General features: G+C 49.5%; 1 protein-coding gene across 1 annotated transcript in view; it reads right to left on the reverse strand.

The window, feature by feature from the left end:
- Nucleotides 1-24,320, reverse strand: part of ARCN1 (archain 1) — a 343,782-nt gene that overhangs the window by 70,114 nt on the left and 249,348 nt on the right. Inside the window, exon 9 of the mRNA XM_069614428.1 lies at nt 2,311-2,515. Within this exon, the coding sequence (XP_069470529.1) occupies nt 2,311-2,515 (205 nt within the window). The remainder of the gene's footprint in view (nt 1-2,310; nt 2,516-24,320) is intronic.

Below are 24,320 nucleotides of genomic sequence, written 5' to 3' on the forward strand. Positions count from 1 at the left end.
ATACTTCAAGTACCTCTGGTTAGAAAAAATGGTTCCAGCCGGCCTCTGTTCCTGTACAGCTCTGCAGATCCGGTTGTTCCTGAGCCTCAGTCGTGGGGACAAGAGGGAGGACGTCTCGGACTCCTGATCTGCAATGGGAAGGTCAGCGGCAGCAATAGGCAAACTTCGATTCCGCGGTTCTTCTGTGTTTAAGCTACTCGCGTCCGACGGCAAATGGCAACACAGCGGGTCTCGGATACCACTTCGGACTTCTCACAGCTGAGGTGGCTCAGGCTTGGTCAGTCCTGCTTCAGGGAAGTCAGGATGATCTTCCTAGCGCTCGGGTCCGACCTAAAAGCAACGCACACAATCTGGTGTTCCTCTGCCAGGCATTTCGGTTCCAGCAGCAACTGCAGTGGAAATACAACCAGCTTCAAGAGGACGTCCAGACGGGCCTACTTTGGAGTTGATTAGTCCCACCAACTCAAAGGGAGAAGTCGTCCTTGAAGGGCTTCCCTAGTCTAGGAAAATTCAGAGCTTCAGCACTGCAGCAGGGCTTCGCCGGGCAAACCAACGATCCAGGAGTTGCAGCAGGCGTCTTACAATTTCTTCTTCGGATTCCTTCGCCCAGTGGTCCACTCTGCCCTCCAAGCCAAAAAGCCTTGCCTTTTATGCAGGTTTCTCCCATTCATTCCAGCCTAGCTGTCACACAGCAAGGGGTGCTGCCCTTGCTGGGCAGCCAGTCGGCCAATCACCTTTGGGTGCATTCCTGTAACCAAGGGGAGTAAGCGCAGGGAGTTTAGAGCACCTCCTTCACTTCCTGCCCCTGCCAGACATGCATACTAGAGCCAGAGGCGGGCTTCACTCGTGAATCCCGCCAAAGACAAAAACAAAGGGACCAAACCTGGTTTGGCGCGCAGAGTAAATCTCAAGAAGGACCTCTCAGACAAGAAATGGTGAAAAAAGACGACCAGGGCCATTTTGACGAAACAGGCGCCCATGAGTGCCTTACTGTGGCTGCAAACGCAGCCCGCGGTAAATACACACAATGGTAGTAAAAAGTAAACCACTGCCACCCATTAATTATAAAAGGTAAGAATGTTACATGAGAAAGGGGATACTATGTAACCCCTCCAGCACCCTATGGTAAGAGTGTGTGCTGGGTCTAGAAAGTTACAAAATGCAAGTAAAATCAATTTCACTTCACTTAGAAACAGTTTCACCAAGAGAAGGCATTTAAACGTTTGGGACATCTAAGAGACTTCCCTGTGCCACTGCACTGAAGGTGCAGTGTGACACAATGTAAAGAAGATGCCTATGGAGTTTGTCAGACTTTAAAGTAAAAAGTAACTGAATAAATCACAAAAATTACATGCAAGATAAAAAGTCCTAATGTCCAGGAAAAGGAGCTGGGGGTCTCTAAGGTAGAAGGGAATTAACACATTTCTGTGAATTCTCCCTAACACTGTCATTCCAAGTAACACCTGGAACTGATCAACGATTAGACTACAGTTCCAAAGGATGCTTCCAGGCAAACCTTGTTGCTAAAGAACCATTTTCCCTTCGCCAAAGACTTAATAAACATACTTAATAGCAATATGCCAATAAAGCAACATAGGGGTAGAAAGTATTTGATAACTAAATAAACCCTCTCCCTTCTTGAGAGGTGTGCCTCAGTTGCTCAGCCACATTACTACTGGCTAAGCTGCAAGACTTGTGAAGGAAACTAAAGCTTATCTAAAACAGTGTGACAGCCTGTCCTTGGGAATGCAATCCACCCATGATCTGTTCAGCAAGGCGTAAACATTGTTCTTTTCAAATAATCCTTCAGCACAGAGCAGACAATAACCGCACCACCTTTGGCCCGGATGCTCATGAATCAGATTCACTTATTGGACTTCCTTCACAGATTATATCAGTCTCCCTGTGGTTGCAATCTAAATACTATGCCTGCCTCCGAGGATGACAAGCTCAATGGAAGTCTACCACCAGTCGGGTCAACCAGAACCACAAGGCACTATGGGCCACCATTCTAAACACTTCAAAAGGCAGAACATTGATTTAAGGATGGGGGCTTTGAAACAACTCAAGCCAATACTTGTGAGATTTGGAATAGGACATTAGCCATATCAGCCCAACGGCGAACTAACTCTGCCTGTCCAAAATGTCTATACTAAAGCATTTGAGTTGTCAAATGGTTCACCAGTACTAGCAAAGGCCCCAGAACATTCCTTTGTTACAGGTCAACAGGTCTGGCATCTAAGGGGAGCTTTAGGGAAGAAATTATCTGGGTACAGTATGAGGAAAAGGAGAACAAGCACGCACACATACCTGTATGTTGCAGTAATTCTTCTTTGAAACAAATGAAACGTGCACAGGGAAGAAGTCATTTGGCTGCCCGGCAATGCTGAACTCCAGGCTGCCATTCTTGTTCTTGGCATCAATTACTGGCAAGCACCACTCCAGAATGTTTCGCCGGCTGTCGTGGCGGTAGTCTCCGTCAATATCACCAATCACTGGTGAACCAACTCCAGATCTGTGGTATGTAAATCATATATGGAAGTTAAAAAAATAATTAAAAAAAACAATTTAACATCACAATCAATGGCTGCAATCTTATAACCAAACGCATTGAAGTAGGAGTTTGTGAGAGGCAGATTAAATAGGGGGCCAGGGGTGGGGGGTAGCAAAGATTTATGGAAATACAACAAGTGTCCCTTTCAAGGAAAGTATCTCCAGTATGAGCAATCTTCATAGATGCTCCGCTTTTGCTCAGGTCATCGTGTTACATTAATAGGCTAAAGGATTAATCTAGAAATGGGTGCCATCTTCAAAATCCATGGAGGCAAGGTGTAGCCGTAGCTATATTTATATATTGCTCCTTGCCATGTTTTAAAAATTATACATACATAACAATGCATTACTTACCGTGAAAGCATTTCTGATGGTTGTATCTGCTTAGATTCACATGCTGTGCATAGTCCGACATCCAGTGGTCACTGCAGAGTATTGCATTTTGTTTTTCGTAGTCACAAAGGGGACGTCGACAAGGCGTGTCTGTAACCTATTCCTATAGTGACGTGCAGTGTACCCACAATCCCTCACGCGTCAAGGTCCCTCTTGTTTGTATTTTTTCTGCCCTGAGGGAGCCTATTAGATGCGAGTACAGAAAAGAGATATAGAAGAAAGTTTAAGTTCCTTCCATCCGAGCGGGGAGGAAGGGTGGGCGCATGTGAATCAAAGCAGATACAACCATCAGAAATGCTTTTACGGTAAGTAATGCATTGTCTTCTGATGTTTGTTAATCTGCTTAGAATCACATGCTGTGCATAGACTAGCGAGCAGTACCCGGAGTTGGAGGTGGGTTGTGAGAAGGAACAGTAGAAAAAAAAGATGTCTTAATACTGCTTGTCCCACCCGGGAATCAACTAGAGTGGGCATCTAGACAGTAGTGTTTTGTAAAGGTGTGAACAGAACTCCAGGTTGCCGCTTTGCAAATGGACTCAAGAGGGACATTTGCAATGAAAGCTATGGAAGCCCTGGTGCCTCGAGTGGAGTGTGCTCTTGGCTTGAAGGGTAGTTCTCTCTTAGCAAGAGAGAAAGAGTGATGCATTGTACAATCCATCTAGAAATAGTGGATTTTGAAACTGCATCTCCTTCTCTTCCTGCTGCCACCGAGACAAAGAACTGATTAGTCTTTCTCAATGGTCTAGTTCTTTCCATATAAAACATCACGGCTCTGCGAACATCCAGTGTAAGCAGTCTCTTCTCACCCAAGTTTGAAGGATTTTGAAAGAACGTTGGTAGTTCTATAGACTGGTTGACATGGAATTTAGAGATACATTTTGGTGCAAACCTAGGATGTGTGCGTAGAACCACCTTATCCTTGTGAACTGTTTCAAAAGGGTCTAATACAGAGCGCTTGTAGTTCACTTACTCTCCTAATGGAGGTGATAGCTATTAGAAAAGCAGTCTTAAGAGTGAGGTCTTTAAGTGTTGCTTTGTGCATGGGTTCAAAAGGGAGGCCCCATGAGCCTGGTTAGTACCACATTTAAGTCCCATCCGGGAGCGGGATTAGCTATGGGAGGGTGAATCCTCTTCACTCCTTCCATGAAGGCTTTAATAACTGGGACTTTCCACCATGACACTAAGTTGGGAAGTGGTGTATGCAGAAAGTGCTGCTAAATGGACTTTAATAGAGTTAAACACCAAGCCTGAGTCTAGTAGGTGAGTCAGGTACAGAACAATGTGTGGGAGAGAAGTCAACCGGGTTGATGCTCCTTCCCCTACACCAGATGACAAATCTTTTCCATTTGCTAGAACAACAGTTACGAGTGTTAGGCTTTCTAGGGTTCCATGTAATAATGTCGCCACAAAAATATCGCCATACAAAAATATTGACGAAAAATGGTCGTTTTTTGTGGCGACATTATTGCATGGAACATGCGGGGGGACACCCCCGCAACCCCCATTTTTTTTGCCCCCATAGCCACATAAATGGTCACCCAAATATCGCCGCAACATTTTCCCGGCGATATTATTTACGGCAACCATATATGTGGCGATATTAATACCCGATACCCTTTCTAGCCTCCCTGAGAATGTCCATGCATCTCTGCGGGAGTTGAAAATGTCCAAATTCTATGATCTCAGGAGCCAGGCTGCTAAGTTCATGGTCTGAGGGCATGGATGTAGTGTCCTGCCCTTGTCCTGTGACAGCATGTTGTACGGGCAGGGAAATTTCACTGGAGGAGATAGGGACATCTCCATCAAGTGAGCGAACCAAGGCTGTCTGGCCCACATAGGGGCCACCACTATCATGGTACCTGGAGGCGTAATCTTGGCATTGGGGGTTCTCCAGAGTTGCGAACAGATCTATTTCTGGGAATCCCCATTGTGTGAAGACGCCAAAGACTATGTCTTCTTGTAACCGCCATTCATACTCTGAGGGCAGATGGAAGTCTCTGCTGAGTTAGTCTGCTAGCAGATGGAGTTCCCCTGGTACATGTTGTGACAGTAGGAACATGTGTTTGAGAGCCCACTTCCAGATGTTCTGGGACAGCTTGGACAGTCCTGGAGAGTGAGTGCCCCCTTGCTTGTTGAGGTAGTACATGGCTGTGGTGCTGTCCGTGAGGACCATCACTGTCTTCACTTGCAGGTGTGCCTGGAAGGCTTTCAGTGCCTTGAACACAGCTAGTAGCTCCAGTAAGTTTATGTGCTTGGATGCTACGCTCGGAGTCCAAACTCCGTGAGCAGTCTGATGGGATAGGTGAGCCACCCCCCTCCTGTGAGGGATGAGTCTGTGGTTAGAGTGGCTTCTACTGCGGGGGTGGCGAATGGTTTCCCGATTACCAGGTTTTCCTTCGACCACCACCGTAGCGAGAGAACCAAGGCCTGCGAGACCACCACTAGATCGTCCCATTGTCCGCTGGCCTGACACCACTGGCTGTTGAGCCACTCTTGCATTGGGCGCAGGCGCACATGAGGTACCAAATAAATACATGACGCCATCATTCCTAGTAAGCACATTGCTTTGCGTACCGTCACCTCTCGACCGGCCACATTGAGGGATTTGAAACAGCATGTTTTGGACCCTCTCGGTGGAGGGGAAGACGAGGCCGTCCTTTGTTCGAATTAGAGCCCCTAGGAATTGTTTGATCTGGCTGGGGTCTAAACTGGACTTCTCGTTGATGGAGAAGCCCAGTTGAAACAAAAAGATCTACAGTCTTTTGGCTATTTGAGAAGCATGTTTCGTAACAATCCCCTGTTATGAGCCAATCGTCGAGGTAAGGGTATACTGGGATGGACAACCTGCGCAGGAAGGCCACTGCCAGTACCTTAGTGAATACTCTCGGCGCGGATGCTATGCCGAAGGGTAGCAATCTGAACTGGTAGTGTTTGCCCTCCATCATGAACCTGAGATATTTCCAGTGCGCTGGCAACATTAAAATTTGAAAGTATGCATCTTTCATGTCCAGTGTTGTCATGTAATCTCCCTGTGAAAGCAGGGGGATTACCTCCTGTAGTCACCATACGAAACTTTTGAGGTTTGACAAATTTGTTCACTGGGCGCAGATCTAGTACAGGGCGCATGGTTAAGTCCTTTTTGGGTACAACGAAGTACACTGAATAAATACCTTCCATTCCCTGTGATAGAGGCACGACCTCAATAGCTTCTTTCTAGTAGTTGGTCCACTTCTAGAAGAAGGATGGCGAGGTGTACTGGCGACATGCGTCGTTCCCTTGGGGGTCTGAACGTAGGTTAACTGTTGAATTCTATACAATAACCGCGGGCTATGGTTGAAAGTACCCAGCGGTCTGATGTTATACCATCCCATGCTGGAAGAAAGCATGTTAACCAGCCCCCGACCGGCGAAGCATGGGAGGGGACCCGAATCTTTGAGTCAATTGGTGTTGGTGGCTTGGGAACCTCTAGGGGTGGGACCCCGACCTCTCCCCTTGCCACGACGTTGTCCTCTTTGGTTATATTGCCCACTGGTGCCTTGGTTAGAGGACCTGCAGAGTATTGCTGATGCTGCTGGCATTGGCATCGAAAAGCAGCGTTTGTTGCCATAACCACGTTTGTTGGGAGGCCTTGAAATTTGGTCTAGGGTTTTGATGGTGTCAAATTCCTTCTTTGCTCTCTAGTGCCTCATCCACCGCCTTACCAAAGAGGTTTGCATCTTCTATAGTTTTGTTAGAGATGCTTGTGTTTCAGGTTTAAAGCCTGAATTACGTAGCCATACATGGCGTTTGAGGAGGATTCCTTGGACTAGGGAACGGGCAGCCGTTTCTGCAGCATCCAGAGTATTTTTAATGATGCTTTGGTTGACTAAGGTCCCTTCAGTCACCGTGGCTAGAAGCCGAGTACGTAGGGGGTTCTGGTACCTCCTCAATGTCCTTACGTAGTTTTCTCCATTGTGCATCTGCGTAACTTGCCAGCAGAGTAGTTGTTGGCAATTCTTGCGGAAAAGGCAGCTGAGGCTGTAATCCTCTTTCCTAGGGCATGCCATTTTTTACCCTATCTGGTGGTGCCTCGGTAGTTGACAGCGGGACCCCTGCTCTTTTCCTAGTATTTGTCACCACTAAGGAGTCTGGTACAGAGTGGCCCCTGATGTACAACGGGTCCGATGGAGAAGGACTACATTTTTCTATCCTCGGGTTGACCCCTCTGATCAACGCGGGAGTGGATAGTGAAGGAATAATTTGTCTCTTTACTGAGGCGAGAAGGGGAATTGTTTGGCTGACAGGGGGTTTCTCCTTAATAATCTTTTCTACAAAGTCGATGTCAGGAGAAGTTTTCCCGGTCTCGATCTCGAAATGCGCTGCTGCCTTGCGTAGTAGTGCATTAAAGGTAGGTTGATCGTCTATAGGTGACATATTCCTAATAGGTGAGTCTTTGGGTGGGGATAGGTTTATGGCGTCAGGGTCTGAAAACGCTGATGGGGACTGCCAGGGCTGTGAAGTGCCTGGTCTTCTCCGAAGCCCCCCCCTCCCATCACCCATATCCGGGTTGTCTTCAAAACCTTCCTCCTCTAGGTTTTGTTCCCTTTCATTGCCTAAGAATTCATCCTCCTCCTGAAAGTGGGGGTCCTCACCAGTGAGGTCATATAAATCTACATCCTCTTTGGGGGAGTGGGGGGGAAAATCGAACAGCCTAGGGTACTTGGCCCTGGGATCCTCCCGAGGTCCCTCTCTAGATCCCTTGGGTGTTGGAAGGTTCTGAGTCTCCATAAACCTCTCCATTTTGTCCATACAGAACTGGGGTCTCTAGGGTCTCGTGCGGTACCCCAGAGCGGTCAGGGGGGAAAGGGAGGGCCTTCCGTTAGAAAACGCTTCGACCTATCCCAGAACGTCGAAGAAAGGTTCCCCTCGCCTTCTGAAAAGCCTTCTGGTAGGCTAGGAGTCCCTCTCGACGGAGGGGGCGGTTCCTGCCTTCCTTCTGACCTTTTCGGCGTCTCCCGGGCCTTATGAGCGGTGATCGACGTTTCTTTCACCGTCCGTCTCTGGCTATCGGTGGAAATAATCTGCGCCAGGCTCTCGACAACTAAACTGTCGTCGACGTTACAGGCGTCGCTTGCTCCACGCCGACGGGCGCTCTGACGGTGCGCGTCGTCTGGCGGTTTAGTGATAGCACCCTTATCTGGGGGTAGCCCAGTCACAAGTCGTAGTTTGCGGTTGCAAGGGGGGCTTAAGATTCTTACGGTCTGAGGAGGCTGCCGGTTGGACCTGCGTCTCTGTTGGCGGTAATGCTCTCTTCGTCTTCGACGAGGAAGAGCCGTGAGTCGTGTGTTTATGGGAGTGTTTTCTGTGTGCGTCCTTGCCGCCGGGGTGTTCATCCCCATAAGCAAGGCATGAGCCGAGCTTGTCGGGGCCAGGCACGGACGAGGAGCGTGAACGCTCCTTAGAGAGGTCTACGACTTCCGAAACGGACGTCGGGTTGTCACACTCCTCGTCACTTTCGGCAGCGGGTGATGAATCAGACCTAGACATGGCGTAGGCTGCCCACCTTTTGACCCTGCGGTCTTTTAAAGTCTTCGGTTTAAGCTGACAAGCCGCACAGCTGTCTTCCTTGTGTTCGAGGGGCAAGCAACGGTTACACCGTTTATGCTCGTCTTTCCAGGTAAACTTGCCTTTGCAACGCGGGGAAAACCTAAAGGGTGTCCTCTCCATAGCTGAGGAACCGATTGCATGTGACAACAACCTCGAAGGAAAGGGAGGGGAAAGGCATTCTCAAAGAGAAACTAATGTCCCACGACCCCGCTCTCCCTACTGTATTTGGCCGTCAAGGCCAGGCCATGTGTTCGGCGAACGCCGAACAACCTCCTCCGAAGGCACCGCCGTCGGAGATCTTGATCGGCGGTGAACAGCTTCTCAGCTACGACGCCGAAGGAGGGATGTAAGTAATAAATAAAGAACGACCAAAGGGCGAAAAAAAATTTTGCAATGTCTCTCGAGGAGCTCCGCGTAAAGGCGACCAATATCTGGGTGGAAAAAAACAATCTGAGGGACCTCGACGTGTAAGGGATTGTGGGTACACTGCACGTCACTATAGGGATAGTGTTACATACACGCCTTGTCAACGTCCCCTTTTCGACTACAAAAAACAAAATGCAATACTCTGCAGTGACCACTGATGTCAGACTATGCACAGCATGTGATTCTAAACAGATTTAAAAAAAAAAAATACATATACATATATGACAATTCATTACTTACCGTAAAAGCATTTCTGGTGGTTGTATCTGCTTAGATTCACATGCTGTGCATAGGTCCGACATCCAGTGGTCACTGCGGAGTATTGCATTTTGTTTTTCGTAGTCGAAAAGGGACGTCGACAAGGCGTGTGAAATACTATCCCTATAGTGACGTGTGTTGTACCCACAATCCCTCACACGTCGAGGTCCCTCCGTTTGTATTTTTCTGCCCTGAGGGAGCCTTCTAGACGTGAGTGAGTACAGAAAATAGAGAGATATAAAAGGAAGTCTATGTTCCTTCCATCCGAGCGGGGAGGAAGGGTGGGCGCATGTGAATCTAAGCAGATACAACCATCAGAAATGCTTTTACGGTAAGTAATGCATTGTCTTCTGATGTTTGTTAATCTGCTTAGAATCACATGCTGTGCATAGACTAGCGAGCAGTACCCGGAGTTGGCGGTGGGTTATGAGAAGGAACAGTAGAGAAAAGATGTCTTAATACTGCCTGACCCACCTGGGAGTCAGATCTCGAGTGTGCATCTAGACAGTAGTGTTTTGTAAAGGTGTGCACAGAACTCCAGGTAGCCGCTTTGCAGATGGACTCAAGGGGAACATTTGCAATGAATGCTATGGACGCCCCCGTGCCTCGAGTAGAGTGTGCTCTTGGCCTAAAGGGCAGTTCTCTCTTAGCAAGAGTATAGCAGAGAGTGATGCATTGAACAATCCATCTAGAAATAGTGGACTTTGAAACTGCATCCCCTTCTCTTCCTGCTGCCACCGAGACGAAGAACTGATTAGTCTTCCTCAGTGGTCTGGTTCTTTCCATGTAGAACATGACCGCTCTGCGCACATCTAGTGTGTGCAGAGTTTTTTCTCCCAAGTTGGAAGGATTTTGAAAGAAAGTTGGCAGTTCTATAGACTGGTTTACGTGGAATTTCGATATGAACTTCAGAGCAAACCTTGGGTGCGTGCGTAGAACCACCTTATCTCTGAACTGTAACGAAGGGGTCTAGAACAGAAAGAGCCTGTAGTTCACTTACCCTCCTGATGGAGGTGATAGCTATTAAAAAAGCAGTCTTAAGAGTAAGGTCTTTAAGAGATGCTTTGTGCATGGGTTCGAAAGGTGAGCCCATGAGTCTGGTAAGTACCACGTTAAGGTCCCATCCGGGAGCTGGGTCAGCTATCGGGGGGTGTATTCTCTTTATTCCCTCCATGAAGGCCTTTATAACAGGGATCTTCCACCACGACACCTTGAGTTGGGAAGTGGTGTATGCAGAAAGTGCCGCTAGGTGAACTTTAATGGAATTGAACACTAGACCTGAATCCAATAAGTGGGTTAGGTATAGAACAATATGTGTGGGAGAGCAGTCAATTGGGTTGATGCTTTTCCCTCTGCACCAGATGACAAATCTCTTCCACTTGCTAGAGTAGCAGTGGCGAGTGTTCGGTTTTCTAGCTTCCCTGAGAATGTCCATACATCTCTGCGGGAGCAGTAGATGTCCGAATTCTATGATCTCAGGAGCCAAGCTGCTAAGTTCATGTTGTGGGGGCATGGATGCAGAGTCCTGCCCTTGTCTTGTGACAGCATGTTGTACGGGCAGGGGAGTTTCACTGGGGGAGATAAAGACATCTCCATCAAGTGAGCGAACCATGGCTGTCGGGCCCACATTGGGGCCACCAGTATCATGGTTACTTGTTCCTGGTGCATCTTGTGCACCACCTTGTTGAGAAGGGGAGTCGGGGGGAAAAGCGTAAACAAATTTCCCTGACCATTGCATCGACAGACCGTTCCCCTTGGATTGGTTCTGGGGGTACCTGGAGGCGTAACTTAGGCATTGTGAGTTCTCCAGGGTTGCGAATAGGTCTATTTCTGGGAATCCCCATTGTGTGAAGACGTCGAAGACGATGTCTTCGTGCAGTCGCCATTCGTACTCTTCGGGCAGGGGGAAATCTCTGCTGAGTTTGTCTGCCAGCAGATCGAGTTCCCCTGGTACATGTTCTGACAGTAGGAACATGTTTTGTTTGAGAGCCCACTTCCATATATTTTGGGCCAGTTTGGACAGTCCTGGAGAGTGGGTGCCCCCCTGCTTGTTGATGTAGTACATGGCTGTGGTGCTGTCTGTAAGGACCAACACAGTCTTGCCTTGTAGGTGTTCCTGGAAGGCTTTTAGCGCCTTGAACACAGCTAGTAGCTCCAGTAGATTTGTGTGTTTGGATGCTATGTTCGGAGTCCACACTCCGTGAGCAGTCTGATGGGATAGGTGAGCCCCCCATCCTGTTAGGGATGAGTCTGTGGTTAGAGTGGCTTCCGCCGCGGATGTGGCAAAGGGTTTCCCTTTTTCCAGGTTTTCCTTTGTCCACCACCGTAGCGAGAGAACCAAGGCTTGCGAGACCACCACTGGATCGTCCCATAGTCCGCTGGCCTGACACCACTGGCTGTTGAGCCACTCTTGCATAGGGCGCAGGCGCGCGTGAGGTACCAAATAAATACACGACGCCATCATGCCTAGCAAGCACATTGCTTTGCGTACCGTCACCTCTCGACCGGTCACATATTGAGGGATCTGAAACAGCATGTTTTGGACCCTCTCGTTGGAGGGGAAGACAAGGCCGTCCTTTGTTTGAATTAGAGCCCCTAGGAATTGTTTGACTTGGCTGGGGTCTAAGCTGGACTTCTTTTCGTTGATGGAAGGTCTACCGTCTTTTGGGTATTGGAGAAGCATGTTTCGTAAGACTCCCCTGTTATGAGCCAGTCGTCGAGGTAAGGGTAAACTGGGATGGACAACCTGCGCAGGTGGGCCGCTGCCACTGCCAGTACCTTCGTGAATACCCTTGGTGCTGATGCTATGCCGAAGGGTAGCACTCTGAACTAGTAGTGTTTGCCCTCTATCATGAACCTGAGGTATTTTCTGTGCGCTGGCAACATTAAAATATGAAAGTATGCATCTTTCATGTCCAATGTTATCATGTAATCTCCCTGTGATAGCAGTGGGATCACTTCCTGTAAGGTCACCATACGAAACTTCTGGGGTTTGATAAACTTGTTAGCTGGGCGCAGATCTAATACAGGGCGCATGGTTAGATCCTTTTTGGGTACAAGGAAGTACACTGAATAAATACCTTCCGTTACCTGAGATCGAGGCACGACCTCTATGGCTCCTTTTTCCAGCAGTTGTTGTACTTCTTGGAGAAGGATAGCAAGGTGTTCCGGTGTCATGCGTCGTCCCCTCGGGGGTCTGTATGTTTGGGAACTGTTGAATTCGATGCAGTATCCGTGGGCTACGGTGGAAAGTACCCAGCGGTCTGAAGTTATTCCCTCCCATGCTGGAAGAAAGGATGTTATCCGGCCCCCGACCGGTGTTGCATGGGAGGGGACGCGAATCTTCGCATCACTTGGCGTTATTGGGGGCTTGGGAGCCTCTGGGGGTGGACCCCCGACCTCTCCCTTTGCCCCTGCGCTGGCCTCTTTGGCTGTACTGCCCACTATTGGTCTGGTAACTGGTGGCATGGTACTGTTGCTGCTGATTCTGCTGTTGGCGTTGGCCAAGAAAAAAGCGTTTGTTGCCATAGCCGCGTCTGGTAGTGGGCTTAGAGATCTGGTCAAGAGTTTTGATAGTATCGAACTCTTTTTTAGCCATTTCCAGAGCCTCATCCACCGCTTTCCCGAAGAGGTTTGAGTCTTCAACAGGTTTATTTATTAAAGACGCCTGTGTCTCCGGTTTGAACCCTGAGTTGCGCAGCCATACATTGCGTTTTAGGAGTATTCCCTGAACCAGGGAACGTCCCGCTGTCTCAGCAGCATCCAGAGAGTTCTTTACAATACTCTGGTTGACCTGGGTTCCTTCGCCAATAGTTGATATCAGGCGTGTACGTAGTGGTTCCGGCGCTTCTTCGGCGTCCTTGCGCAGTTTGGCCCACTGCGCGTCCGCGTAGCTAGCTAGCAAAGAATTGTTGTTCGCAATTCTTGCCGAAAAGGCAGCCGAGGATGTGACTCTTTTAGCAAGGGCATATAACCTCTTGCCCTCCTTGTCAGGTGGTGCCTCGCTGGTGGACAGCAGCACCCCTGCCCTCTTCCTTGTATTAGTTACTACCAGGGAATCCGGAATGGAATGTCCCCTGATGTACAGCGGGTCTGAGGGTGAAGGAGTGAAAAGTTTTTCAATCCTTGGATTAACTCCTCTGATTAGTGCGGGTGTGGATAGCGAAGGGATGATTCTTCTCTTCACTGAAGCGAGGAGGGGAATGGTCTGGCTGACTGGGGGTTTCTCCTTAATTACTCTTTCCACAAAGTCTATTTCCGGAGAGATCTCCCCAGTGTCCAGTTCGAAATGTGCTGCTGCTCTGCGCAACAGGGCATTGAATGTGGGCTGATCGTCAATGGGAGACGTGTTTCTAACAGGTGAATTATCAGGAGGATTTAGGTTCAGGACATCAGTGTCCGAATATACTGATGGGGATTGCCAGGGATGAGAAGGTCCTTCTGCTGGATTTTCTCCGAAGCCTTCTCCTACCATGTCTGGGCTGTCTTCCAGACCTTCCTCTTGGTTCTGTCCCTCTTCATTGTCCACAAATTCATCCTCCTCTTCTAAGTATTGTTCCTCACCAGTGAGGTCATACACATTATGGAAGTCTAAGGCTGTGTTCTGCCTCGGGTATTTGGCCCTGGGGTCCTCCTGAGGCCCCTCTGTTCTCTTGGGAGTGGGAGGGTTCTGGGTGTTCATAAACCTCTCCATTCTCTCCATGCAGAGATGGAGCCGTTTCATGGGGTACCCCTGAGCGGTCTAGCGGGGGAAAATTAGTGTCATCTAGCTGAAAACGGCTCAACCTCTCCCATAACGTCGAGGAAAGTGTCCCGTTGCCTTCCGAAAAGCCTTCCGGAGTGCTACGGGTCCCCCCGACTGAAGGGGGTAGTCCCTGTCTGTCTTCGTCGTGTCTTTCGACCTCTGCGTAGCGCTCGACATGTCCTTCGATGTATGCTTCTGGGCGTCGGCTGCCACGATCCTCGACAAGCTCTCTGCGACTCGTTTGTCAGCGGAGGGCTGTGGTTGACGTTATGGGTGTCGATCGTTCTACGGCGGCGTGCGCTCTCTGCTGGTGCGCGCCAGCCGATGGTTTGGGGGCGGCGCCCTTATTTGCTGAAAGCCCAGTCGCTGGTCGCGGCTGCGAGAGGGGCTTCGAACCTGAACGGTCCGAGGAGGCCGCCGGAGTAACCTGCGTCTCCTTGGGCGCTGATGCTTTCTTCGTCTTCGACGAAGAAGAGCTATGGGTTGTGTGTTTATGTGTTGTATCGTGTGAGTCAGTGTCGCCGGGGTGTTCATCCCCATAAGCAGGGCGTGAGCCGAGCCCGTCGGGGCCGGGGACAGACGAAGAGCGCGAGCGCTCTTTAGAGGGGTGTACGACTTCCGTAGCGGAGGTCGTGTTATCACGTTCCTCGTCACTGTCGGTGGTAGCAGCGGCGGGTGAAGAACCGGCCTTCGACATAGCGTAGGCCGCCCACCTCTTGACCCTATGGTCTTTTAGAGTCTTTGGCTTTAGAAGCCGACAAGCCGAGCAACCCTCCTCTTTGTGATCGAGGGGCAAGCAGCGGTTACACCGTGAATGCTTGTCCTTCCAAGTAAACTTGCCCTTGCAAAGTGGGCAAAACCTAAAGGGTGTCCTCTCCATAGCCGAGGCAATAAACCGTGATAACTACCCCAAGGGAAAGGAAGGGGAAAAGGAAAGGCATTCTCAGAAAAAGAATCAGAGATGTCCCACAACCCCACTCTCCCTACTGTATTTGGCCTGCGAGGCCAGGCCACGTGTTCGGCAACGCCGAAGGATCTCCTCCGCTCGTCCCCTCCGTCGAAGATCTTGCTCGGCGGAGACAGCTTCACAACTGCGTTGAGGGAGGGATCGATATATTAAATATTTAAACAGGAAAAACACGACCAAAGGTCGAGGGATGGAATCTGCAATGTCTCTCGAGGAGCTCCGCGTAAAGGCGACCAGTAGCTGGGCGGAAAAAAACAATCTGAGGGACCTCGACGCGTGAGGGATTGTGGGTACAACACACGTCACTATAGGGATAGTATTTCAGACACGCCTTGTCGACGTCCCTTTGACTACGAAAAACAAAATGCAATACTCCGCAGTGACCACTGGATGTCGGACCTATGCACAGCATGTGATTCTAAGCAGATTAACAAACATCAGAAATACATATATATATTTATATATATACACACACACACACACACACACACATATACATACATACATACCATTAACTAGACTAAAGTAATATTCTATAATTGAACATCCACTAAATACAAGGCTGCATGCCGGCTTCCTCTAGAATATATCTTCAAACTCACTCCTTACCAACATTACAAATAAATAGGCAAGGATTTAAAACTGATGTATCCCAGGAAGGGTTTATGTTAAAAAAAAGTTAGTTCTCATCATAGTGGCTGATGTACCCCTATTCCATAGTCCCATTTCCTCCATGCCGTTGTAGATCGTCTTAACATGGATGGGTCCAGATCGCTCTGCACAGCAGATTAGAAAAAGCTTGCCGAAGGTGCATGCACAGTAACACCTTGAGACACAGCTCATCTCCCAATTACCAGTGCTTTTGCAGCAAGCATCAACAGATGACACTTAATAGTGGGGAAGTAGGGAGGGTCATATGTAAGAAAGGAGAAAATTGACTAGGAGTACAGTAGTCACTATGTAACCAACTTACTCCTAAGTAACGTTCTACTTGCTCTATACCTTTGGGACACTACCAGAATACCTTGACAAAAGGGAGGATGGCTGCAGAAATGACAATGCATTACTTACCGTAAAAGCATTTCTGATGGTTGTATCTGCTTAGATTCACATGCTGTGCATAGGTCCGACATCCAGTGGTCACTGCGGAGTATTGCATTTTGTTTTTCGTAGTCGAAAGGGGGACGTCGACAAGGCGTGTCTGTACACTATCCCTATAGTGACGTGCGTTGTACCCACAATCCCTCACGCGTCGAGGTCCCTCTGTTTGTATTTTTCTGCCCTGAGGGAGCCTTATAGACGTGAGTGAGTACAGAAAAGAGAGATATAAAGGAAGTCTATGTTCCTTCCATCCGAGCGGGGAGGAAGGGTGGGCGCATGTGAATCTAAGCAGATACAACCATCAGAAATGCTTTTACGGTAAGTAATGCATTGTCTTCTGATGTTTGTTAATCTGCTTAGAATCACATGCTGTGCATAGACTAGCGAGCAGTACCCGGAGTTGGCGGTGGGTTATGAGAAGGAACAGTAGAGAAAAGATGTCTTAATACTGCCTGTCCCACCTGGGAGTCAGATCTAGAGTGTGCATCTAGACAGTAGTGTTTTGTAAAGGTGTGCACAGAACTCCAGGTAGCCGCTTTGCAGATGGACTCAAGGGGAACATTTGCAATGAATGCTATGGAAGCCCCAGTGCCTCGAGTGGAATGTGCTCTTGGCTTGAAGGGTAGTTCTCTCTTAGCAAGAGTGTAAACAGAGTGATGCATTGAACAATCCATTTAGATATAGTGGATTTTGAGACCGCATCTCCTTCTCTTCCTGCTGCCACCGAGACAAAGAACTGATTAGTTTTTCTCAGTGGTCTGGTTCTTTCCATGTAGAACATGACAGCTCTGCGTACATCTAGTGTATGCAGACTTTTTTCTCCCGAGCTGGAAGGGTTTTGAAAGAACATTGGTAGTTCTATAGTTTGGTTTACATGAAATTTCGAAATGAATTTAGGTGCAAACCTTGGGTGTATGCGTAGAACCACTTTATCTTTGTGAACTGTTACGAAGGGGTCTAGTACAGAAAGAGCCTGTAGTTCACTTACTCTCCTAATGGAGGTGATAGCTATTAGGAAAGCAGTCTTAAGGGTGATATCTTGAAGAGTTGCCTTGTGCATGGGTTCGAAGGGAGGGCCCATGAGTCTGGAAAGTACCACATTTAAGTCCCATCCGGGAGCTGGGTTAGCTATCGGAGGGTGTATCCTCTTTACCCCCTCCATGAAGGCTTTGATAACTGGTATCTTCCACCACGACACTAAGTTGGGAAGTGGTGTATGCAGAAAGTTCCGCTAGGTGGACTTTAATGGAATTGAACACTAAACCTGAATCCAGTAAATGGGTCAAGTATAGAATAATGTCAGTAGGAGAGCAGTCAACTGGGTTGATGCTAGTACCTCTACACCAGATAACGAATCTTTTCCATTTGCTAGAATAGCAGTGTCGAGTATTAGGTTTTCTGGCTTCCCTGAGGATGTCCATACATCTCTGTGGGAGTTGTAAATGTCCAAATTCTATGATCTCAGGAGCCAGGCTGCTAAGTTCATGGTCTGAGGGCATGGATGCAGTGTCCTGCCCTTGTCTTGTGACAGCATGTTGTACGGGCAGGGACGTTTCATTGGGGGAGATAGGGACATCTCCATCAAGTGAGCGAACCATGGCTGCCGGGCCCACATTGGGGCTACTAGTATCATGGTAACCTGCTCTTGGTGCATCTTGTGCACCACTTTGTTGAGGAGGGGAGTCGGGGGAAAGGCGTAAACAAATTTCCCTGACCATTGAATCAACAGACCGTTCCCCTTGGACTGGTTCTGGGGGTACCTGGAGGTGTAACTTTGGCATTGTGAGTTCTCCAGGGTTGCGAACAGGTCTATTTCCGGGAATCCCCATTGCGTGAAGATGTCTAAGACGATGTCTTCGTGCAATTGCCATTCGTACTCTTCGGGCAGGGGGAAGTCTCTGCTGAGTTTGTCTGCTAGCAGATTGAGTTCCCCTGGTACATGTTGTGATAGTAGGAACATGTGTTTGAGAGCCCACTTCCATATATTCTGGGACAGCTTGGACAGTCCTGGAGAGCGAGTGCCCCCTTGCTTGTTGAGGTAGTACATGGCTGTGGTGCTGTCTGTGAGGACCATCACTGTCTTTCCTTGTAAGTGTTCCTGAAAGGCTTTCAGTGCTTTGAACACCGCTAGTAGTTCCAGCAGGTTTATATGCTTGGGTGCTAAACTCGGAGTCCACACTCCGTGTGCCGTCTGATGGGATAGGTGAGCCCCCCATCCTGTAAGGGATGCGTCTGTGGTTAGAGTGGCTTCCACTGCGGGTGTGGCAAAAGTTTTCCCTAATAACAGGTTTTCTTTTGTCCACCACCGTAGCGAGAGAACCAAGGCCTGCGAGACCACCACTAGATCGTCCCATTGTCCGCTGGCCTGACACCACTGGCTGTAGAGCCACTCTTGCATTGGGCGCATGCGCAGGCGCGCGTGAGGTACCAAATAAATACATGACGCCATCATCCCTAGCAAGCGCATTGCTTTGCGTACCGTCACCTCTCGGCCTGCTACATAATGGGGAATTTGAAACAGCATGTTTTGGACCCTCTCGTTGGAGGGGAATACGAGGCAGTCCTTTGTTCGAATTAGAGCCCCTAGGAATTGTTTGGTTTGGCTGGGGTCTAAGCTGGACTTCTTTTCGTTGATGGAGAAGCCCAGTTGGGACAAAAGGTCTACGGTCTTTTGGGTATTGGAGAAGCATGTTTCGTAAGAATCCCCTGTTATGAGCCAGTCGTCGAGGTAAGGGTATACAGGGATGGATAATCTGCGCAGGTGGGCCGCTGCCACTGCCAGTACTTTCGTGAATACCCTTGGTGCAGATGCTATCCCGAAGGGTAGTACTCTGAACTGGTAGTGTTTGTCCTCTATTTTGAACCTGAGGTATTTTCTGTGCGATGTCAACATTAAAATATGAAAGTATGCATCTTTCATGTCCAGTGTTGTCATGTAATCCCCTTGTGATAACAGTGGGATTACCTCCTGTAAGGTCACCATACGAAACTTTTGGGGTTTGACAAATATGTTCGCTGGGCGCAGATCTAATACAGGGCGCATGGTTAAGTCCTTTTTGGGTACAAGGAAGTACACTGAATAAATACCTTCTGTTACCTGTGATAGGGGGACGGGCTCTATAGCTTCTTTCTTCAGTAGTTCTTCCACCTCTTGAAGAAGAATGGAGAGGTGTTGCGGTGTCATGCGCCGGTTCTGTGGGGGTTTGTACTTCGGGGAACCGTTGAACTCGATGCAGTATCCGTGGGCTATGGTGGATAATACCCAACGGTCTGACGTGATTCCCTCCCATGCTGAAAGGAACGATGTCAGCAGGCCCCCGACCGGTGATGCATGGGAGGGGACCCGAATTTTCGGGTCATTTGCTGGTATTGGGCGTGGAACCTCTGGGGCTGGAGCCACGACCTCTTCCTTTGCCACGGCGTTGGCCTCTTTGACTGAACTGGGTGTTACCCTGGTTGGTGGGCCAGTTGGAGCCAGAGTAATATTGTTGTTGTTGATTCTGCTGCTGTCTTTGGCCACGAAAGGAGCGTTTATTACCATAGCCTCGCCTGTTAGGGGGCCTAGAAATTTGATCAAGAGTCTTTATGGTATCAAACTCTTTTTTAGCATGTTCTAGGGCCTCATCTACTGCTTTCCCAAACAGATGCGTCTGTTCAATGGGTTTATTTATGAGGGAGGCTTGGGTTTCGGGCTTAAAACCTGAATTGCGTAGCCAAACGTGGCGCTTGAGAAGTATTCCCTGCACTAGGGAGCGGCCAGCCGTCTCAGCGGCATCTAGGGAGTTCTTAACGATGCCCTGGTTTACCAGTGTGCCCTCTGATGATATAGCTAGCAGGCGAGAACGCAGAGGTTCAGGTGCTTCCTCTGCTTCGCTGCGCAGCTTGTTCCACTGTGCATCTGCGTAGCTAGCTAAAAGTGAGTTATTAGCAATTCTAGTAGAGAAGGCGGCGGAGGTCGTGATTCTCTTCCCCAGTGCGTAGAGTTTTTTGCCTTCTTTGTCTAGAGGTGCTTCACTAGTGGATAGTGGCACCCCTGTTCTTTTTCTTGTGTTGGTAACCACAAGGGAGTCCGGAATAGAGTGTCCTCTGATGTATAAAGGGTCAGGGGCTGAAGAGCTTTTCTATTCTAGGGTTGACCCCTCTTACTAAAGCTGGGTTAGTAAGGGAAGGAGAAATTCTTCTTTTAATAGAAGCCAGGAGTGGAATAGATTGGCTAACAGGGGCTTTTTCTTTGATGACTTTTTCTACAAAGTCAATGTCTGGAAGAGTTTCCCCTGTATCAATCTCAAAATGCGCTGCTGCCTTGCGCAATAGTGCATTGAGGGAAGGTTGGTCATCTATGGGAGAGGAGTTCCCATGTGAATCCTTGAGAGGAGAAGGGAGAAAGGCATCAGGGTCTGAATGTACTGATGGGGATTGCCAAGGCTGCACTGACGGTGAATGCCAGGGCTGCGAGGTAGCTGTATCCTCTTCAAACCCTGTAGCAGTGGTGTAAGGATCTTCTTCGAACCCCTCTTCCTCAAGTTCTACCTCTTCTTCTCCACCCAAACACTCCTCATCTTCTTGGAGGTATTGCTCCTCCTCAGTGAGGTCAACCAGCCTAGGAATCTTGACTCTAGGGTCATCCTGTGGCCATTCTCTTTGTCTTTTGTGAGTGGGTGGGTGGGTCTTGGTTTCCTAGAAACCTTTCCATTTTCTCCATGCAAGAATGGAGTCTTTCAAGGGTCTCATGGGGTACCCCTGAATAGTCTAGAGGGGGGAAATTAGTGTTTTCGCCTTCGAATCGTTTCGAACGCTCCCACAACGTCGACGAGAGGTTCCCGTCTCCTTCTGAAAAGCCTTCAGGTAGTTCGGAAGCGTCCTTTGGAGAAAGGGGCAGTTCCTGGCTACTTTTGTGTTTTTTCGACGCGGTATTCGACGTTTGTTTCGTTGTCCGCGTACGTTTGTCTTCGGCGACAATTCTCGCTAGGCTCTCGGCCACGATTTTGTCCGTCGAGGGCTCTGGTGTCGACGTTGTGTGCGTTGCGCGTTGTACCTCGACGGTCGCTCTATGGAGCGTTGCGTCAGATGTTTTTGGGGTAGCGCCCGTGTTAGATGGAAGCCCAATCGCTGGTCGCGGCTGCGTTTGCGGGTGGGGCTTGTGACCTTTACGCTCTGCGGTAGACGCCGGAGTGCCCTGCGTCCCTTCGGCGCTGATGGATCCTTCGTTCTCGACGAAGAAGAGCCGTGGGTAGTGTGTTTAGCCTTATGGGGTTTGTGTGCGTCCTTGTCGCCGGGGTGTTTATCCCCATAAGCAGGGCGTGAGCCGAGCCCGTCGGGGCCGGGGACGGACGACGAGGAGCGGGAGCGCTCCTTCTGGGGGTTCATGACTTCTGTAACGGACGTCGAGTTATCGCACTCCTCGTCACTTTCAGTAACAGCGGCAGCGGGTGAGGAAACTGACTTCGACATCGCGTAGTCCGCCCACCTCTTAACCCTACGTTCTTTAAGAGTCCTGGGTTTTAAGAGCTTGCAGGCTGCGCAGCTGTTCTCTATGTGATCGAGGGGTAAGCAACGATTACAGAGCTTGTGCTTATCTTTCCAAGTATATTTGCCCCTGCAGCGTGGGCAAAACTTAAATGGTGTCCTCTCCATAGCTGAGGCAATAATAGCTGGCGATAACAACCCCAAGGGAAAGAAAAGGGAGAAAGAAAGACATTCTCAAAGAGAAGAGACAAAGTTCTAACCCCCACTCTCCCTACTGTAAGTTGGCCGTCGAGGCCGCCCTTCATCTCCGTCGAAAATCAGTTCGGCGGAGAAACAGCTTCACAGCTAACGTCGAGGGGGAGGGATCGTTATCAGTATATTAAGTTATGACAAAAGGACAGAGGTCCGTGGTAAGTATAGCAATGTCTCTCTAGGAGCTCCGCGAAAGGCGACCAGAAACTGGGCGGAAAAAAACAATCTGAGGGACCTCGACGCGTGAGGGATTGTGGGTACAACGCACGTCACTATAGGGATAGTGTACAGACACGCCTTGTCGACGTCCCCTTTTCGACTACGAAAAACAAAATGCAATACTCCGCAGTGACCACTGGATGGCGGACCTATGCACAGCATGTGATTCTAAGCAGATTAACAAACATCAGAACAACAGTTACTCACCGTAGTGACTAACGTACTCTTAGTCAATAGTCCCCTTTCCTCCATACTGTATGGGAGTCCCTTGTGAGGGATGGGAGACGGAACCTTTCACTCGCCTGACTCCGCCCACCGGCACCACTCCTCAGTCCCCATTGACAATGATAGGCATTGCCTAAGGACACCAGTATTAGCGGGGAGGATGGTGTGACGTATGGAGGAAAGGGGACTATGGACCAAGAGTACTTTAGTCACTATGGTGACTGTTAATTACTCTTACGTCCTGTCCCCTTTCCCCCACACTGTATGGGCGATTACAACTGAATGTAGCCCCAGGGTGGAGAGGCATGCCTCCTTAAGTACACATGTTTCTTAGAACCACCTGCCCGAATGCCTCTGACCTAGAGGTGGCGTCAAAACAGTGTTTACAGAAAGCCGAAAGGGTGGCCCAGAAAGCCACCCTGCTGATGACCTCCAACACCACATGCCGTTGGAATGCAATGGCTGTGGCCTTGGCTCTGACTGCATGGACATGTATGTTAGCTGGCACTGGTTTGTGCTGCCTCTCATAGGCCTCCTTGATGGCCGCAATCATCCCGCTGCTATGGAGGCATTGGATAACCGGGCCTTGACCCCAACGAAAGAAACAAGGCGTCTGCCATTTCCTCGTTGAAATGGAAGGAGGCGGCCACCTTGGGTAGGAAAGCAGGGAGTGTCCGCAGGACTAACTTGTCCCTGTGAAAAATGGTGTAGGGTTCCGATGCCACCAGAGCCCGGACCTCGCTGACCTGCAAGTTGAGGAGAGGCCCACAAGCAGAGCTGTCTCTATGGTGACCAGTCTGATGTCAACGGACGCCATAGGCACCAAAGGTTTGTGCCCGAGACGCCCAACACAACATTAAGGTGCCACACCGGGTGTGGCTTCTTTATAGGCGTGTAAAGCCTGTGGATCCCCGGCAGATGTCGCTTGATCATTTACTCTTATATTGGCTCCTAGTAGCCTTGCTTCCAGCGCCCTGGATGATCTCTAGGTTAGCCCAAGATAGGCTTAAGTGTTTCAGAATGACATGCTCAGGAGCCACGCTGCAAGGGCTAGCTTGTGAGGAGCAGGGTGGAGTACCCTGCCCCCCCTGCTGGGTCAGGAGAGGAGCTGGGCCCAGCAGTAGGTGAATGGGCTGAGGAGCCCGGAAAACCACGGTCTGGGCCGGCCACCAGGGAGCTATCAAAATTAAGCTGATGTGCCTGGATTCCCTTTATCTTGCAGATCACCCTGTGGACGGGAAGGCATATGCCGTCATGTCATGCCATTAGACCTGGAAATCATTGCCCACGGAGCCGTGCCAGGAGGCAAACTGGTGGCATCTCCTATTGTCCAGGGAGGCAAAAAAGATCCACTCTGGGATGCCCCACCTGAGGAAGATCTTAGTCCCAGGTTGTTCAATTGCCACTCGTAATTGTCCGCCTCATTCTGCTGAGCCTGTCCGCTTCCAGGTTGGATTCCCACGGGCGGTGGACTGCCATGAGGTAAAGGTTGTTCTCCAGAGCCCATTCCCACCTGCCGACTGCTAGGTTGCAAAGGGGGATCTGGTGCTCCCCTGCTTGTTGACATAGTACATGCTGGTGGGGTCGTCTGTCTGGATAAGAACTGTCTTGCCCAAGATAAGAGGGAGAAAGGCCTTGAGAGCCACCATATAGTCTTCAAGTCCGTAGTAACTGACACGAGGGGCCGGCTGCCGGACAGGCTTGCCCTGCCTCAGGTTGAAGTCGGCAGACCCCCAGTGGAGTTCTGAGACGAGAAAGGGCGGAATGTTGACGGTTCCTCTTGGGAGCCCTTCTCCTGATTCCATGAGGCTTGCAACGTGCAGCTGTAATCTCCACCTCCTGAGTCTTGTGTGTGGCACGGCCAAAAGGACCACTGCCCTAAGCCCCAGTAGGTGTTGGTACCACCCAGCCGAGGTCACAGGCCTGGAGAGGAAGAGATCTATAGTTCTCTTGATGGCCGCAATCATGTTCTCCAAAGGAAAGACTTTCACAGAGCTTGTGTCCCAGATGAGGCCCAAGAAGCTCAGGCTCTGCATAGGCTGCAGCTGAGACTTCTTGAGATTTATAGTGAACCCCAGGTAGTGGCGTGTGTTCATCAGTGCGGAGGCAGTATGCTGAACAGCTTCCGGA

Source organism: Ambystoma mexicanum, chromosome 9 (assembly GCF_040938575.1).
Source record: "Ambystoma mexicanum isolate Mex_15411 chromosome 9, UKY_AmexF1_1, whole genome shotgun sequence".
Taxonomy (NCBI): Eukaryota; Metazoa; Chordata; class Amphibia; order Caudata; family Ambystomatidae; genus Ambystoma; species Ambystoma mexicanum.